General features: G+C 28.1%; 2 protein-coding genes and 1 long non-coding RNA gene across 3 annotated transcripts; 1 reads left to right on the top strand and 2 right to left on the bottom strand.

The window, feature by feature from the left end:
* On the top strand, positions 1 to 12,264 carry LOC136080937 (uncharacterized). The gene is made up of 3 exons (XR_010638743.1): positions 1 to 233; positions 11,756 to 11,824; positions 12,127 to 12,264. It is a non-coding gene; the product is annotated as an uncharacterized LOC136080937 (long non-coding RNA).
* Positions 2,335 to 6,860, bottom strand: LOC136081629 (uncharacterized). Its single transcript, XM_065799153.1, has 5 exons — positions 6,449 to 6,860; positions 6,092 to 6,199; positions 5,759 to 5,994; positions 2,954 to 5,526; positions 2,335 to 2,495 (listed from the first exon to the last, which is right to left on the bottom strand). The coding sequence occupies exon 4, from the start codon at positions 5,423 to 5,425 to the stop codon at positions 3,662 to 3,664; it is 1,764 nt and encodes a 587-aa protein (XP_065655225.1). The 5' UTR covers positions 5,426 to 5,526; positions 5,759 to 5,994; positions 6,092 to 6,199; positions 6,449 to 6,860; the 3' UTR covers positions 2,335 to 2,495; positions 2,954 to 3,661.
* A 2,677-nt stretch (positions 12,265 to 14,941) lies between the features above and the next one.
* LOC136081168 (general transcription factor II-I repeat domain-containing protein 2A-like) lies at positions 14,942 to 16,793 on the bottom strand. The gene is made up of 3 exons (XM_065798465.1): positions 16,349 to 16,793; positions 15,568 to 16,281; positions 14,942 to 15,504 (listed from the first exon to the last, which is right to left on the bottom strand). The coding sequence occupies exons 1-3, from the start codon at positions 16,791 to 16,793 to the stop codon at positions 14,942 to 14,944; spliced, it is 1,722 nt and encodes a 573-aa protein (XP_065654537.1).
* Positions 16,794 to 19,077: the final 2,284 nt, after the last annotated feature.

The following is a 19,077-nucleotide window of genomic DNA, read 5'->3' on the forward strand; positions in this document are numbered from 1 at the left end:
GTATGGAAATTTGTCACCTTAAACCCATGTGGGTAATCCCACATGGGTTACATGTGGGAACCATATGGTATTTACACACATGGGAAATCCCACGTGGGTTTCCTGTGGGATTTGCATGGGAATTAATTTAAAAGCTGGAAACTAAAAAAAAATTTTAAATCAACATTGCATTGCGTTACGTTTATATTGTGTGAAAATATTTTATATTAATAAAGAGAATGGCAAGCAAGTATGTAAGTACCACGAATAATTTTTATCTTTCTTTATAGAAATAAGATTAAGATTTGTGCAAATAGACGTATTATTAGAATTAACTGATGCAAGTTGAAATGTTGTCAAAAACCAATCTTCATGCATAGGACACTGCAGTGTCCCACAAAGAAATGCAGGTTTAAAAGGGCCGAGTCTATTCGCACGACGGTCGTGCAAATAAGACAAATAAGCTTATTCGCACGACCGTCGTGTAAATAAGACAAATAAGCTTATTCGCACGACCCTTCTAAAAAAAAAGAAATCGGCTTTTAGCACGACTATTTGTATTTGTATATTTATTCAGTTATCAATAATTAATATTTAAAAATTAATTAAAATTGCGAACAGAAAATACAATTTATGTATAAAATGCATATTCTAATTATTTTGACGGAGTGAGGCATGCAAGGACCCCTCTTTTCTGACAACATTTGCAATTATAGCAGCGCCTCCCGGTAGGCGCAGCTATTTGTTTACACAATATAGTATACCATGTTGCGTGAATAAGTTGTACTATCCAAGTTCATTATGCAATCGTCAACTTAGAGCATCAAAAGGAGCAAAAAGCAAACCATTATGTACTCCTCTAAATACTTATCTCTATTGGGACATCCATAAACTATTTTGACACTTTGTTTTCTATTAGCCAACCAACTTTTGTTCCAGTTAAATTTAGATAAAGTATTATCAGTACTAGATTTTGAGATTTACTTTGGATTTATCAACTAGATACTGTAAAATAGATTAACACAAAGCAAGTATGTTATATGCACCAGATATATTTTCTATATAAACTTTGCACCGAAAACAAGTAAAGTCGACTCACTAGTGAAACATATTTAGCAAGGTCCTTGTAGAGGGAGGGACAAATATGGCAATTTGCCCCGGGAGCCTAGCCTGAAGGGGCGCCGAACGCAGATTCGGAAATTTTTTTTACAATAAATCACAATTTTTTTAATAACTGACAATGTGAAATCTGCTTTGTTTTTCTAGTTCATCACTGCTTAGTTTTACTTCATAGACATTATATGAGAAGATGTCTATGCAAGGATACAATCCCGTATTGACGCCATCATATCACTTGAGGAGAGAAATGTTGGTAGCTTTTAAACATGTCGTGAAAAACCTTGATCTGACCAGTGAGAAGATCAACCAAACGAGTGCATTAGAAAATGGGTTGGGTTATGAAAACCGTTTACGATTTAGGTTTAGCAAAAATGAATATTTAGGGAGAAAGAAAATCTCGAAAATCCATATTTAAGCACCTCATTCTCCTTTCTCGAAGTATTTATTGATTTCTTTTTTACTTCAGGGTTTAAAACTAATATTTTGATTCATGTGTCAGTTTTGATTAGTTGATTTAAGCCAGAGAATTGATATTAACGCAGAAATACAACAGGTTTCGTACTCAATTTATCATAAGAAATTCCCCGACTTTTTTTAAAAAATCAGCCAATTTTCCCTGGCTATTTTAGTCACGAAATAACATTTAAAAAAACAATCTGTATATTGGATATTTTATAAATAGACATTTTCAGATTGCCTAACAGATTATTTCAATAAAAGCTTTATCAATTCATTTTAGTTAATTGGATGGTCACTTCACGATCATAATTTCCTGACTATCTAATTAAAAACTAATAATTTCCAGACTATTCCAGGTTTTCCCTGACTTTAGCTAAAATAGACCAATTCTCCATGTTTTTTAGGTTCGCTACGAACCCTGTACAATTTATTGTGGCAAAAATTGATAATTGCTTCATTCTACAAAAACAACACATTCGCAAAACAAAAAAGCTTTAAACATTTATGGTTTTAAAAGTGGGGCCCTTCTCTATTTTTGACCCGGGCACCATTGGCACTCTCGCAGCCCCTGTTTGAGACTATTTTTTTTTTTTTGCACACTTTGTTGCACACTTTAACATTTTATACTTTATAGATTTATAGAAATACATTTTATAGATTTTGACACCCCTAATACAAATCAATTTTTGTCTAGAGTATTTTTTTAATTTCAAAATAAAAAGATTTCAAATGTATAAACATTTAAATACGCGCAGCTGCAGAGAAAACACAAGAAAATTTTTGAATAATTTTATACTGATTTGCAATACATTTTTTTAATATCATTTTCATTATCGCCTCGGACAAGACTAACTTCACTAACTCGAAAAAGAAAGAAACTCGGTAAAACTTACATGCCACCGTTGTACAGAATTTATTAGCTGCCATATCTCAGCATACTAAAATATAAAACATTAATTTGAACATACATTATCAAATCAAAATTATTTTCATATTAAAAAAAAAGAGAATAATATTTTTTTTTACTTTTACGTTTAGTTACCCTAAGATTAATGCAAGTGGTGGTAGGGGGGGGGGGGTAGAGGTGGAAAATAAAAAGAACAGGATGGGGGATTTTGTCCAGGTCTAACATACTTGCAACATATTTGAATTAAAAGCCGAAAATTTTTGAAGCATGATGAATGACGGAATTTGTTTACAAATCCAACAGTACAAAAATTCTCTGTTAACTGCAAAATTGGGCATCCTAGAGTACAACATTAATATACAATAACTATTAAACATTTACATATCGGATTTTTTAATTATAAATCTAATTTATAATTTTTAAAATGATAATAAATTATAATAAAAATTTAAATCTAATATTTGTTTAATTTTAAATAAAATATCTTACTTAGCTGCATGAATTACAATGCCAATGTAAAGAGTGGTCAGAATTCTCAAATATAGTCTTTGGAATGGAAAGGCATGAAATATGAAACCACTCCTTGCAATTGTCGCATTTAACCATTTTCTCTTCTTTATTATCCGGAAGACGACATATGCAATGTAGTGGTAAATTAATTGGTTTAGATTGTTTTTTCCTTTTTTGTTCACTCGTCTCTATAGGAAATGGTGTTAAGTGATTGTCACTGAAGCATTTTAATAAATGATCTCGCATAAGTTCTTGCTTATAACATTTTATGCTTGGATCATGATTGTAACATAAATCTGTTGCCGCTGCAATTGCAAAAAGACCACAATCAAGCCCACCGGATTGTTTTTGAAAATCTTTGAACTGTATTTTCAAAAAAGCATCTTTAACCATCATGATCGATCCTACTTGCATCTTTCCACTAACACTTAAATCATAATATAAGGAATCAAAAACATCAATTGAGTTAAGATCAGTACTTAAAAAGTTGGAAATGGTAAGCCAATGCATTGCACCATTATGTAAAATTTGAATAAATTTTCCAGATTCCACTCTAAAATGAAGTTTTGATCCGAGAATAGGGTCTTGTAATCCTTGTACTTTTGGAAACTGCATGGATAAAAGTTTTTGTGCTTTATTTATGTGCAAATCAGATAACATCTTGAATGAGTCCTTAATAGAGAATAGTTAAAGATCTACGACAGAGAGTTGCTTTTTTAATAACTGTTCCTTATGAGCAGTTTTGCCTAAAATTCGCTTACATGATTGATGGTAAGGATCATTACATAGTTCACGTTTCCTTTTGAGTCGTGCTTTTCTAATCTTTACATTTCCTACAACTGGAGGAACCTTAGGCAAGTATACATTGTCTAATCTACTAAAAACATTTATAGCTTCACCGGTGCAGCATTCCGATTTATTTGCAGGAAGACCTTTCAAGTTGACACTGCCATTTAGAGAAGATAGATTTGAAGATAAAACGCTTCCTTGATTTCTAAGTTGCTCATTTAAATTCAGACAGGATGGTAAAGCATAGCTCAATGATTCAGAAAAGTATGAAGAACCAGACATTTCAGGCAAATCTGACATTTCGGGAAAATCAGAAACTTCGGGCGACCCCGAAGTTTCTGGCAAATCAGACGTTTCAGACAATCCAGACACTTCGGGCAACTCTGATGTTTGAGGCAAAGCAGCCTTTTCGAGCAAATTGGAGATTTCAGGCAATACTTGTGTTTCCAAATCAGAAATTAAAACTTTTTTCCCAGCTAACCACAATTTATAAATTAAATTTAATGAATCAAATTTTTCTTCAAACTCGTTCATTCCAAGACTGGATAAATAATCTGAAATTGGTTTACATAGATCCATGACAGTTTTAAATTTCTGATCTTTAGAAAATGGCACTTTAAGGGACTTTTTTTCAGTTTTGTTAGTTGAACAATGAAGAACATTGTTAGCCTGATTATGCGAACTTCTGATCTTCCGAGAAAGCCAACTTCTTTTTTGATAGCTTAAATGCCACCGCTCTCCTGCATCTTCTGCTTTAAAAACAACATCCCCATTTACTATTTTCACTGCCATTGTGTGTCGACAAGGAAGTTTCATAGTTACATGCAAAGGGCAAGAACATAATTTATTAAATACCAACAAGTCAGTACGAGACTTTTTTAGTTCTGCAATTACAATTCTAGCAGCATATGGAGTTAATACTTTTACAATATCATCTGTAACTCTATCTTCAGCAGTGCCTAATCGATATGGCTCTTTAAAAGATTGATTAAACTCAATATGAGTCATTTGTTGAAATTTATCAGCATGCAACAAAAGGATACCTTTTACTGCCTCAGCTAAAGACATTTTTCTAGATAAAATGTTTTTGATTTTTTGGTTATGGGACTCAGACCTGTTATTTGTTGTATTTCCAAGATTAACATGCTTCATAGTTTCATAGTATGCCCAATACTTAACTTGGTGTGGCAAGCCCCAATTTTTGTTGTAGTATACCATTACAACATCTGGTGCAACTGTAGCAAGATGACCCAAATTTGTATCAAACAATTTCTTTGATTTGGCATACACAAGCGATTGAAATATTCTTTTTAAATTTTCTTTTTCAATACTGGCTAAAGCTTGTTTATTTAAAAATCTATAAAATGCCTGCAAAACATGAAACTTACACAGTTGGATTTCTGCTGAGGGCATAACCTTGGAGACTGCACTTATTTCTTTCAAGTCCTTATCAAGAATGACAACCTTAACTTGGTCAAGATTCAATATAAGTTCAATTTCTGAAAACACATCTTGCAGAGTATTTTCAGTTTCTTGTGCAATGAAAGCATAACCAACAGCTTGACCAGTTCCGTTTCCATCCTCCACTAACAAAGTGAATAAAGGCATTCTTAATTTGTTTGTGCAATATGTACAATCAATCATTAGCACTTCAGGAAACATATCAAACACCTATTTCATATCTCCGCTTATTATTAAAAGAAATTGCAGAACACTGTCTGAATCAACTTGAACAGATATAACTGCATCAGGATCTTTTCCACCTGAAATTAAAAATCAAACTTCAACTTTTAGATAATAAAATAAATTGAATAATAAAGTGAATTATTTAATCTATAGTTGAATTATAACCCAATTAACTTCAGGTAAACTTCTCTAAATACTTTTAGGTTTAAGCTAACATGAGTTTATTGCCTCTCCATATATACTAACCCTATGTCATAAATTCTGAAAAATATAAAAATTGAAAATGAAAAGTTAGAGTAGAAGACTTACAGAAGGACATCAGTTCATCAATCAACAAAGCCTCATTTGATTTTTCGCAACTGCGTGCTAGTTCAATTTTTTTATTTATGTTGAATAAATCTTTTGATGTTACTACTTTGCTTTCTTTATTTTGCAAGTATTCTTTCAAAAAACAGACTTTAACACCAAGTTTAAACATTGTGCTGATGTCATCCTTTATTTTTTCACTTAATCGACGTTGTTCTGGGTAATGCATAAAAGCAGTTCTAGAGAGAAATAAATTAAAAAAAAAGAAAAGAAATTAATTCAAAAAAGTGAAACTTTATATAAAACAAATTAATATTAAAACATAGATTGTCTAACCTGCTAACTTCATGATTATGGTTAGCCTGAAGTTGCTGTACTACTAGTTTTGTTTTGTTCTTATTAATGGTGATATAAAGTTGTGCATTACATCCAATTTTGAAAGAGCTAAAAAATAAATAAAAAGTAGTGAGCATCTTTACTTTCTAAAAATATATAAAATGGTGTTGTTAGGTCAACTGCTGGTTAAATATCAAATGTATGGATCTCTTGTATCAATGATACCTATTTATTAAACTTTTTATGATATTATTATAATAAAAAAAATTCTAATAAACATAAAAATAAGCAAAAATGATTAAATTAAAATTTAGCATACTGGAAAACAAAATATTAGATAAAAAACACATTTAAAACCTTTGATTTGGGCGAAGTCCTTTCCCTTTTATTCTCTTAACTCCCCCATGCTTGCATAAATATGTTACATTTCTAAATTTAAACTTTTCATCAAAATGTTTTGAATCCTGACTCAAACTCTTGTTAGCCGATGCAACAGTTTTGCTGTTACATTTAGTCCACACAATGTTCGTAAAAGCCGACCAAGAAGCCAATTTATTTTCAAACTCACCAAAGTTATCAAACTCGTCTCCTTGTTTAATTTCAATATTCATGATAAGCTGATACTAAATTTGACAAGCTGAAACTAAAAATACAAAAGCACGCTGTGTAATTTAATTATATTTTACTCTATATATACCGTGGTCGTGCGAATAAGCTTATTTTCGTTATTTACACGATGGTCGTGCGAATAAGCTTATTTTCTTTATTTGCACGAAGGTCGTGCGAATAGACACTTTCGTTTAAAAGTCAAAGAACTCCCAATTTTCTTTATTAAAAAAAGAAAAAAATAGGATGGAGATAAGTTTCTGTAACTTTTTTTATGCTCCAAAACTTTTAACTTTAGATATAATAAGGTCCTTAAGACTTAAGGGACTTACGAACTACATTGACGAACAAAAACAGGATATTAACAGAAACTTTTTAATTTTTAATCTGGAATACCACAGCGTTATTGAGAATAAAGCCTCTGGGTCCAGTTTTCAAAGTAATATGATCTAAGTAATGTTTAAATAAAATAATATGCTTTAAAATAAATATAGTTATACATATAACTCCTGATAGTTAACTATATGTATAACAAGTTATACATATAATTTGTTATAAAAACTTATTTTTTAAGGTTATGCTTGAACAAATTAGTACCAATTAATTCAAATTCAAGATTTAGCTAAAGTTCAAGTTAATGTTCTTATTTATTCATTATTTTTGTTAATTTTATATTTATTTGTTCAAATTTATCAGTTTGTACTATTTTTTACTACAGTAAGAATGTTTATCATTGTTGAACGTGATTTTATTAGTAACTTAATTTTAATATCAACATATTTTGACAACACCCTTTATACTTTAAATGATGACAGCTTTACTTTTCTATTGATGTTAAATTTATTACGTTTCAATAACTCAGATTGAATTTTAACTGAATTATTGTAAGCTTTGTAGGGGTTTGTTGAATATCAAATGGTGTTGTAAATAAATTATAAATAATATATATATATATATATATATATATATATATATATACATATTTATATATATATATAATATATATATATATACATATATATATATATATATATATATATATAATACATATATATACATATATATATATATATATATACATATATATATATATATATATATATATACATATATATATACATATATATATATATATATATATATATATATATATATATATATATATATATACATATATATATACATATATATATATATATATATATATATATATATATATATATATATATATATATATATATATATATATATATATATATAACATTAAAACAATAAAATTGATACAAAATTTCACTTTAAAACGAATACCATTCGTGAATTTTGTATCATTCGTGAATTTTGTATCATTCAAACGAATACATTCCTAATGCTATTATCATCACCATTGTGATGATAATAGCATTAGGAAACTAGTATTTATGTATTATTATTATACTATAAATAAATAGTTTTTTAATTCATTTTATAAAATGGAGACTGACAACTGATAATTAATGGAAATAAATACAAATTATAAAAATCATGTGAACTTCATTTATTAATACTAAATACTATATTAATGTTAGTCTACAAAGTTAAAATCAATTTAGAGCATTGTTATTAGTTCTTTTGCGATTCGCACTTCCACTTCTGTCTCTCAAATTTATAAAATAGGTGGTCAAAGTTTGCTCAATAGGTAGGTTCTCAGCATAACAATGCTTTTTTCTTACACTTTCTAAAGAGAAATATGGCAAATTGATTACTTATTTTACCTAAATCGTTGGGTCATCTATGCATAATGATGTCAGATGATGACCCGGTTTATTGAACAATTTCACCCTATATCAAACTCAGTCAATTTTTTGCCATCTCCCATTGAAAATGATGTCAGTTTTTGTTATCATATTATGATGGTATATCTGAACTGTTAATATAATATAAAAAATGCATATACCATCGATTTTTTTCTGGTTCAATTATACATTTATTCTCAACAGTACTAAAAGTAAAAAAAACAACATAAATTGTTCTTTCAGATAAGCAAGCTAATTTCTGAATTTAAATTGTTTTTCCTATGATCCTCTACAGTTTTAAGCAACAAAAGCAAGAAGTTTTTAGACCACATTGTTGGTGTAAATACCTCTAAAACCTGCTCATAGCTAGTATAAATTGTTTTACTTTTTTTTTAAATAAATTATTTTACTTTTTTTTTTTAATTCAATTTTTTAATTGACATTATTTTGGTCTTAACATCCCCTCCCCATTGTCAATTATTGTTAAACTCACACTGCCCCTCTATCTACTGGCATCATTTATGGATGATCCCATAGCCTAAATACTATATATATATATATATATATATATATATATATATATATATATATATATATTATTTTTACTTTATTTACAACACCATTTGAGATTCAACAAAGCTTACAATAATTCAGTTAAGATTCAATCTGAGTTATTGAAACGTAATAAATTTAACATCAATAGAAAAGTAAAGCTGTCATCATTTAAAATGTAAAGGGTGTTGTCAAAATATATTGATAGTAAAATTAAATTACTAATAAAATCACGTTCAACAATGATAAATATTCTTACTGTAGTAAGAATTAGTATTAGTTAACAAGATTTGAACAAATAAATATAAAATAGTGAAAAAACAATGAACAAATAACTTGAACTTGAACTAAATCTTGAATTTGAATTAATTGGTTCTAATTTGTTCAAGTATAACCTTAAAAAATAAGTTTATATAATAAATTTTATGTATAACTAGTTATACATATAGTTAACTATCAGGAGTTATATGTACAACTGCATGCATTTTAAAGCCTTTTATTTAATTTATATATTACTTTAGATCGTATTACTTTGAATACTGGACCCAGAGACTTTATTTCCAATTACACTGTGGTACTCCAGATTAAAAATTGAAAAGTTTCTGTAAATATCCTGTTTTTGTTCCTCAATGTACTTCGTAAGTCCCTTAAGTTTTATGAACCTTATTATATATAAAGTTAAAAGTTTTGTAGCCTAAAAAAAATTACAGAAACCTCCCTATCTCCCCCCTATTTTTTTTTTTTTTTAATAAAACAAAATTTGACTTTCAAACCTGCATTTCTTTGTGGGACACTGCAGTGTCCCATGCATGCATGCTTGGTTTTTGACAACATTAGAACTTGCATCAGTCAATTGTTTGCAGAAATTATACTCAAGAACTATATTCAAATATCATATGAACATGTTAGAGAATGTTCATATGATATTTGAACATCACAAATTTAATAATATTGTTGTGATATGTTATATAAATAATTCCATAATAGATTATGATATGAAAATAAGATAGGATATGAAGGCAATGATCAAAGAATAAATTTACTTATAGAAATTTAGATGTTTGTTTATTAGTTTCAGAATATTATATTATGTGTGACCGCGGCCTTCTATAATAACAGGCCTTGACATCGCGCAACAAAGTTGTTAAACTGAAGGCCAATTCCTAATACTTTGTTTACATTTTCATCTTTTAACATTAGACGAAAGTTTGTGTTCGCGCTTTTTTAATAAATCTCTAAAATGTGATTGGTTTATGAATTAGATAGCCCAACATCAAGATGATAACGTTGTAATGTTCAAGACGTTAACATTGTAAGGTAATAATATTGTTAATAATTTTTAATAATTAAAATGCCTTAAAAATGCCTTTAAAATGCTGTGTATCTCTTTGCAAGTCAAACTATCTCAACTACAACAAAATTTATACAACTACAACTACAATATCAATTACAACTACAACAAAAATATCAATACTCAACTACGACAAAAATATCAATTTATAAATTCCCGAAGAATCTAGAGGAGAGAAAAAGATGTAGTGAAGCTATCCCAAGAACTGGTTTTATTGTTACAGACTATATAGCATTATGTCAACTGCATTAGCCAAATGAAGCACCTTTTGAAAGCAAATATGGGAAGCAACGACCTTTAAACCCACCATCTGTTTTTAAAATATTCCGCTTAGTTGTTTAGCCACACCAGCAAGTAAAGTTAGAAAAAATGTAACTTCAAGCGGTTTTCGAAGCATTTTACCAGATGAGTTAAATGATTTCCTTAAAGAGGATGAACTTATATTTGACGATATTCAATCTTTGTTAAGTGATAATAACAATGTTATTGTTTTCCAGCTTGATAAAAAAAGTTTGCACATACAATCAAAAATGTACAAGCTTGGTGTTCCATTATTTATTTTAGTAATTTTCAATGATTATTTATTTGTAGGTAACCATAATGGCACAACTTGTAATATTTCATATTTAGCTGTAAATAAATTAAAGTTAATAAAAACAAAATCAGCTTTATTTGAAGCAGTTAGATTTTTAAAAAATAAATAAAGTTCGCTTCTGTCAAATATTCTATTCGAACACCTTAATGCTATGAGAAAAGTTAATGTTGGTGAAGTTTTATTTACTTCAAATATTATATGTAGAGCATATGAGTATTTTGCTATGCGACGAAGTTTTTATGATTGTTTGTGTATTGACTACAAGTTGCCAAGTATAAGGACTTTAACCCTGTTGAGATATATTGATAAAACTTTTTTTTTGCTTGAATCAACTTTTGCTGGTGTTTTTTATTGTTGGTGATTTTTATTGTTACCATTTTTAGCAAAAAAAATTAAAATACAGTTATCTTTCTAATATATAGATATATACTTTGTTATGGTTCTGCTTGTTATTGATACTATTTAATATTACATAAATATTCTTAATGAAATTTGAAATACGAAAAGCGTGATTATCTTTTAACAATTTTTTGATTTTCTTTTTATATTTCCGTTTTTACTAGAGATTATTATTAGAAAACATAGACTGCCATTACACCCTACCTAATATAAAAATGTATCAATATAAGTAAAAGTGAAAGTTTAATCGGCCTTCAGTTTTTACGGCATTTTGCGCGATGTCAAGGCCTGTTATTATAGAAGTCTACATCATTGAAAAAGTAGGCTTTTACATTTTTGTTTTTGTTTTTTTGTTTAACTACTTATCCTTATTGATCACTTTTTTTCAGGATTCTCCTCATGGGTTCAAGCTCATTACGCATAATATGTGTTCAATTACGCGTAATACGTTAGTCATTGTAAGTAATAAATTAGGAAATAATTATTTGTGAAATATTGTAGTCATTAATGACTTCAAACTGGCTAATAATTAAAATTGCTCGACTAATAAGGTTCCTTATTAAAATTGCTCTCTCTCTCTCTCTCTCTGTCTCTCTCTCTCTCTCTCTCTCTCTCTCTCTCTCTCTCTATCACTCTCTCTCTAAATCTCTATATCTATATATATATATATATAAATATAAATATTTATATATATATATATATACATTTATTTATTTATTTATATTTATATATATTTGTATTTATATTTTTTTTTTTTTAGAAAATGTTTGAAGAAAGTTAGAAGATACTAAAAACCTTGGTATTATACAAGCCGAAGCGATTTAATTAATTCAATTGACAAAAAACGGCGTGTAAATCGCAAAAGAAAAAATAATATTTTTAATATTCGTTTTGAATGTATTGATTAATAGCATTTATTTTTAAATAAATTCATTTTGCAACACGTTTTTTAATTTTATAAAATTTCGTCATAATAGTTTAAGGTAAATCCCACATAGGTTATAGGTGTAAAACATCACATGTTAAAGATCAAAAATGCTACACGTTTTGAATACCAAATGGGATAAAGTAGCAAATACCAGATTAAGTTAAGCCTCTCTGAACGCTTCGATGATTAATTTTAAATTACTATTTAAGTAATTTTTAAATTAAAAGAATTTTAAAAATTATCATAGAAGCATTCGGACTTTCATTTGTCTAGTATTGACTACTTTTATACCATTTGGATTAAAATATGTGGCATTTAAGATCTATAACATGTAGTATTTTCCACCTATATCCCATGTAGGATTTACCACATAAAACCCATGTGGGTTTTACCATATGAAACCCACATGGGACAAAATAATAATCCCCATATGGGTTACATATGGTAAAAACCCACGCGAATCCCATATGGGATTTACCATATGGAATCCATGTGGGATTTACCATATGAAACCCACATGGGACAAAATAATAATCCCCACATGGGTTACATGTGGAAAAAATCCACGCGTATCCCATGTGCGCTTTTTCACTGGGTTTGCCATTGATTCAACTGTAGTTTATTTTTTAATTCGTGAATAATTTTAGATAAAATAAGTTTACTAACTCTTCCTAACACGTTTTTCGACGGATTTAAAGGGCGAAATGAAGGGTTGTTAATAAAATTATCCTTATGGTCTTTTAAAGTAAAAAAGCAGCCGGTAGATCCGTTTATTTCAATATTTTTATACATATCATCGTGGATTAAAAGGTTTTATCCTTCCTTATTTATTTGTAGGTGGAAATAATTGTGTTTGTTAACAGTTTGTTGTATTCATCTTTAGATAACTTATACAAATTAGACGTTTTGTCTGCCTTTATTAATGTTTTATGCAACGTACTTATGGATTTTAAGTCTTTCTGCATATTATTTTGAAACTTGCAGTTTACGTTGTAAAATTTTATTGATTTAAATAAGTTTATAAGGTCTTTTTCGAAAGAACGCATTTCATTTATTTGTGGTGGGCATTTTTATGATTTGATTCCGTAGTCTGTACAATTTGAATCATTTCTTGGGTAGTTATTTATGAAAAAGAACGCCTTCCATCTCATTTTCTTTACGAGCATTTCTGTTTTGTTTTAGTAGTTTTAATTTATATTCGTTTTCAGATGGAAGCGGTATATTTTTGATTGAATATTGCAAGTTTATTTATTCCATTTTGTTGGCGACTTGAGAAGAGTGTTTAACTTGTAGAGTGCTGAATATTATTAAATAATAGAGCAATATTTTAAATATTTATATTTTAAATATCGCTTTATTATTTAATAATATTGAACTTACTCTTAAACGCACAAGAGTATTTGTATTATTATTATTATTATACCATAATACTCACTCTTAAACGCACAAGAGTATTTGTATTATTATTATTATTATTATACCATAATAATACATTATCTATTTTATATATATATATATATATATATATATATATATATATATATATATATATATATATATATATATATATATATATTTCTTGAACGTCGTAATACCATAAAATAAGTAATTATTTTTAAAAATAACACGATGTTTGAGCAGCCGAGGCGCAGTGGTTAGAGTTCTGTCTCAGAACCCAGAGGTCCTAGTTTCGACGCCAGCTCCAGCTTAACAAGCAAAATTGGTACGGAAGGAGGCGTGAACTTCCCGTTAAATGCTCTCTCGCGGCGCTCTGTGATAAGACCCTAAGGACTTCTGGGAGCACCGAAAATAACTACCAAAAAAAAAAAAAAATGTTTTTTATTCTTGACATGTTTTGTAACACTTATTTACATTTTCAAAAGATTATTTTACAATAATAAAAAACTCTGAAATAAATATTAAAAAATAGAAGTCTTTACAGAGAAATATTACCGGACAAAAAATTATACATATTAAACCAATATATTTATTACAAAATAACTCAGTAAATAACCAATCAAAATAACCAACTATCAAAAAAAAAAAAAAAAAAATGAACTGACAGTAAAATTAAATAGATAAGTTTATGACATAATGTAAAATAATGTGAAAATTAGAATTAATGGTAAAAGACTTTTCCCAACAATATATATAAAATAACTCGGGCTATTTCTTGACAAAAACCTATTATGGTACTATCAACTAATTCAATTAAATAAAAAACTCTCACGTGCCAATAGCATGCTGTCATTAATACGACACTATGTTCTACAACATGCTTTAATATCAATTTACTATTCCTTGTTCTCCTCACATCTAAGTTATTGTTGCACTGTTTGGGATCAAAAAGGTAATTTTCTATTACATCGTATAAACAGTTTACAACGCACTTCCTTAAGAATTATTACATTTTCTCCCTTATGATCTAATATCGAAAATAGGTTTTCTGAATCAAAAATTCTAAAATTTCAAGATTTTGTAAAGCTTTATAATTGTCTCTTAGTGTTTGATTTTCTTCAAAATAAATTACCAAAATTCCTTTATTAATTTTGTTATTAAAAGAAGTGACACACACAAATATTACACGCGAAATACTGAAAATTTTGCTCATAGTTAAGGTTCAAAGTAAAGTTATACAAAAGTTCGATCAATGTGAAACTTGACACTGTTTTTTTTTGCATAAATGATCTATGTCTGCTTTTATATTTGATGATGCAATTCGAAGGGTATTAGTAAGGTGTTCATCTGTCAATCTATTTCTCTGTTCTGTTTTTACATGCTTCATTCTTGAGAATAATTGTTCGCAGTTGTATGTGCTTCCAAAAAGTGAAAAATATTTAATAGCATGTCTGCACAAATGAGGAAAAACTTCAATGCTCATGTATTTTTTATAAAATTCTAACAATTCTACTTCTTTGTAGGCTTCTTTAAGATCTTTATTATTTTGCAATTCTATTAACTCCATTTGAAATTCATTTCTAACTGTCTCAGCTTTGATGGAAAATGGATGCGCAAATAAGTCTAACTCATTTTTTTCCTTTTTAAAATCACAGAATCTTGTGTCAAATTCATCAATTAATTTTAAAATAAGAGTACAATATCTTTCAGAGTCAATTGTATTAATATTTCTTTCTGATAATGCCTTGAAATGGACAAGTACTTTAGAACTTAATTGTTGTTTCAGAAGTTTTAATTTTAAAACAAATGTTTCTATATTTTTTTTTTTTTTTTTTTTTTTTTTTTCAAACTATTTACTAATAAATTGATCTTTACCCTGCAACTTAAGATTTAATTCCATTAACATCTGAGTCATGTTAATCAAAAATGCCAAATCATTCAGACAGTCAATATTTTCAAGCAAGCTTGTGTCTTTCTCTTTAATTTTTAGAAACAGCACTATTTCAGGTAATAGTATCGAAAATCTTTTCAGAGTAGCAGCTTGACTAAGCCATCTAACCTGGCTTAAATAAATTACATCTTCAGCCTCACTACCACAACCTTCAAGTAATTGTTTGAACTGTCTGTGATTAAGGCCACGACTTCTTATAAAGTTAACAGTATGAATAACAAGTTCCATAACATTCTTCATCTCTAATACTTTTGCACATAACTGATTTTGGTGTATAATGCTGTGATATGAAATAATTTCATGATTAATGGGTTTCTTAAGTAATGCAATAAATCGAATATTTTTTCCTGTTAGTGCACTTGCTCCATCTGTAGTGACACCACAGAGTTTCTTTCCTGGTAATTCAAATTTTACCAATGTTTTTTTCACTTCAGAGAGAATATCTTCTCCTCTTGTTGTGTCCTTCATATGATTAATATCTAACAGTTCTTCAATTACTTCAAAGTTACTAGTTATACCTCTAATAAAAATGGCTAGCGGAGCAGTATCACCTCTGTCTGTTGATTCATCCAGTGCCAGACTATAAGCTTCACATTTATTTAAATTTTCTTTATGATAATTATATGAAGATTCTTTTTCTTAATGATAATTCAATATTTTTTGATAGATCTTCAACTCTTCTAGAAATAGTCTGGTGTGAGAGACTAAGATCTTCAACAGTAGGTGTTTTTTCAGGACATATCTCTTTACAAAATATTTTTAAACAGTTTTTTAATAAATCTCCAGTACAAAAAGGTTTACCACTTTTTGCAATAGCTTCTGCTATTAAAAAACTTATTTTGGTAGCACTGTAAAAGCTAATCACTTTAGTTTTCATCACTGATTGTTGTGCAAGAAAAGTTTTCTTCAACAATTCAATCTTATCAATTCGAAATTGGCCTTTAAATTTGTCATAACTTACAGCATGTTTTGTAGTGTAGTGCCTGTTCACATTATAACTTTTACACACGGCAATTTTCTCCAAATAAATTAGACATATAATAGAATTACTTTGTTCATGTACAAAATAGTCAGTTGTCCAAGAAGGATTAAATACACGACCCCCATGACCACTTTCAGTATCACATCTACGTCTTTTAGCTGAAGCCATCTTTATATATATAAATAATGTTTTTTGTTTAGCGCGCGTTTTATTATTTCAAATGCGGATTTATATAGTGAAAGTATAATCGAAATCAAATGTATAATTCGAATTATCAATATATAAATAATATGCTGTTGCTTATTTTGATATTATTATTTGAAATTTTTATTAAAATAAAAATTCAAAATTAATGGACCGTGATATGCGGGCCATGCCATAGGCTGACGAGGGCCACCTTCTGGACCGCGGGCCACGCGTTGGACGACCCTGTTTTAATTGTGTGTTTTTTTGTTGTTTTTTTTCAGGTGTCACTCCATTGACTAGTTTTTACCTATATGAGTGATACCTAACCTTATTTATGTGAGTTTATAAAATATTATTGTAATTTTTCATATTTTATGGTTAAATAAATGGATTATATTAAAGTTTGTTTATTAAGTGAGGTAATATTTCTCTGTAATAATATAAATTTAAATAAATAAATAAATATATATATATATATATATATATATATTTATATATATATATATATATATATATATATATATATATATATATATATATACATATACATAAATATATATATATATATATATATATATATATATATATATATATATATATATATATATATATATAGAGAGAGAGAGAGAGAGAGAGAGAGAGAGAGAGAGAGAGATATAAATATATATATAGAGATATATATATATATATATATATATATATATATATATATATATATATATATATATATATATATATATATATATATATATATATATATATATATAGAGAGAGAGAGAGAGAGAGAGAGAGAGAGAGAGAGAGAGAGAGAGAGAGAGAGAGAGAGAGAGAGAGAGAGAGAGCAACTTTAATAAGGAACCTTATTAGTCGAGCAATTTTAATTATTAGCCAGGTTGAAGTCATTAATGACTACAATATTTCACAAATAATTATTTTCTAATTTCTTACTTATAATGACTAACGTATTGTGGGTAATTGAACACACATTATGCGTAATGAGCTTGAACCCATGAGGAGAATCCTGAAAAAAAGTGATCAATTAGGATAAGTAGTTAAACAAAAAAACAAAAACAAAAATGTGAAAACCTACTTTTTCAATGATGCAGACCTTGGGTGCAATAGCCAGTGGATGCAAAAGTATCTTTACTTTTTCATCACACAGACGGCCTTCTATAATAACAGGCCTTGACATCGCGCAAAATGCCGTAAAAACTGAAGGCCGAATAAACTTTCACTTTAACTTATATGATATATTTTTATATTAGGTTGGGTGTAATGGCAGTCTATGTTTTCTAATAATAATCTCTAGTAAAGACGGAAATATAAAAAGAAAACCAAAAAATTGTAAAAAGATAATCATATTTTTCATATTTCAAATTTCATTAAGAATATTTATGTAATATTAAATAGTATCAATAACAAGCAGAACTATAACAAAGTATATATCTATATATTAGAAAGATAACTGTATTTTTAATTTTTTTTGCTAAAAATGGTAACAATAAAAATTACCAACAATAAAAAACACCAACAAAAGTCGATTCAAGCAAAAAAAAAGTTTTATCAATATATCTCAACAGGGTAAATATTTACAAATTCAAACATATTAAAAGACAAATGGGCTAATGAAGAAAAAAAAAAAAAAAAAAAAAAAAAAGGCTAATGAGAAAATAAAAAACATAACAAGTAAATAGAATAATAAATTACAAAACTAATTTTCACATAAATTATGATAGCTTTAGTATTTTGGGAGTGGTAATTAGTGAGTAATTCTTTAGCAGAATATTAGAATATACTCTGCATTGTTTTTTTGTGATTTTAAATTTATATTTAGCAGCAATGAACTGAAACTGAGTAACACAAAATGTTCTGCATAAAGGGTCAGTAGCACTTTGAAAAAAAAAAGCAAAATATTGACCATTAGAAAAGAGTATCAGAAAGAATTTCAAGTCCGCCTCTGTTTAGGCTATACAGATAACTTCCATATTTATAATAATAATTGGTAGAATCATCATAAATTATTATTTCGCTTTTTTGCACATAGCCAGCAATGTAAACTATAGCCACTAATGTAGATATATTAACTGAGCTTTCAAGATTATTTATATGATCCAGAAGTTCTTTTTCATCAGTAGAAATATCTCTAAAACATATGTCACAAGTATTACCATCGATACCATCAACAGGAATGTCAAGTTGTAATAATAATTTAGTATGTTGAATTTTAATTTTTTCAATTACAGATTTAGCGTTTATAAAGTAAATA

Source organism: Hydra vulgaris, chromosome 06, assembly GCF_038396675.1.
Source record: "Hydra vulgaris chromosome 06, alternate assembly HydraT2T_AEP".
NCBI lineage: Eukaryota > Metazoa > Cnidaria > Hydrozoa > Anthoathecata > Hydridae > Hydra > Hydra vulgaris.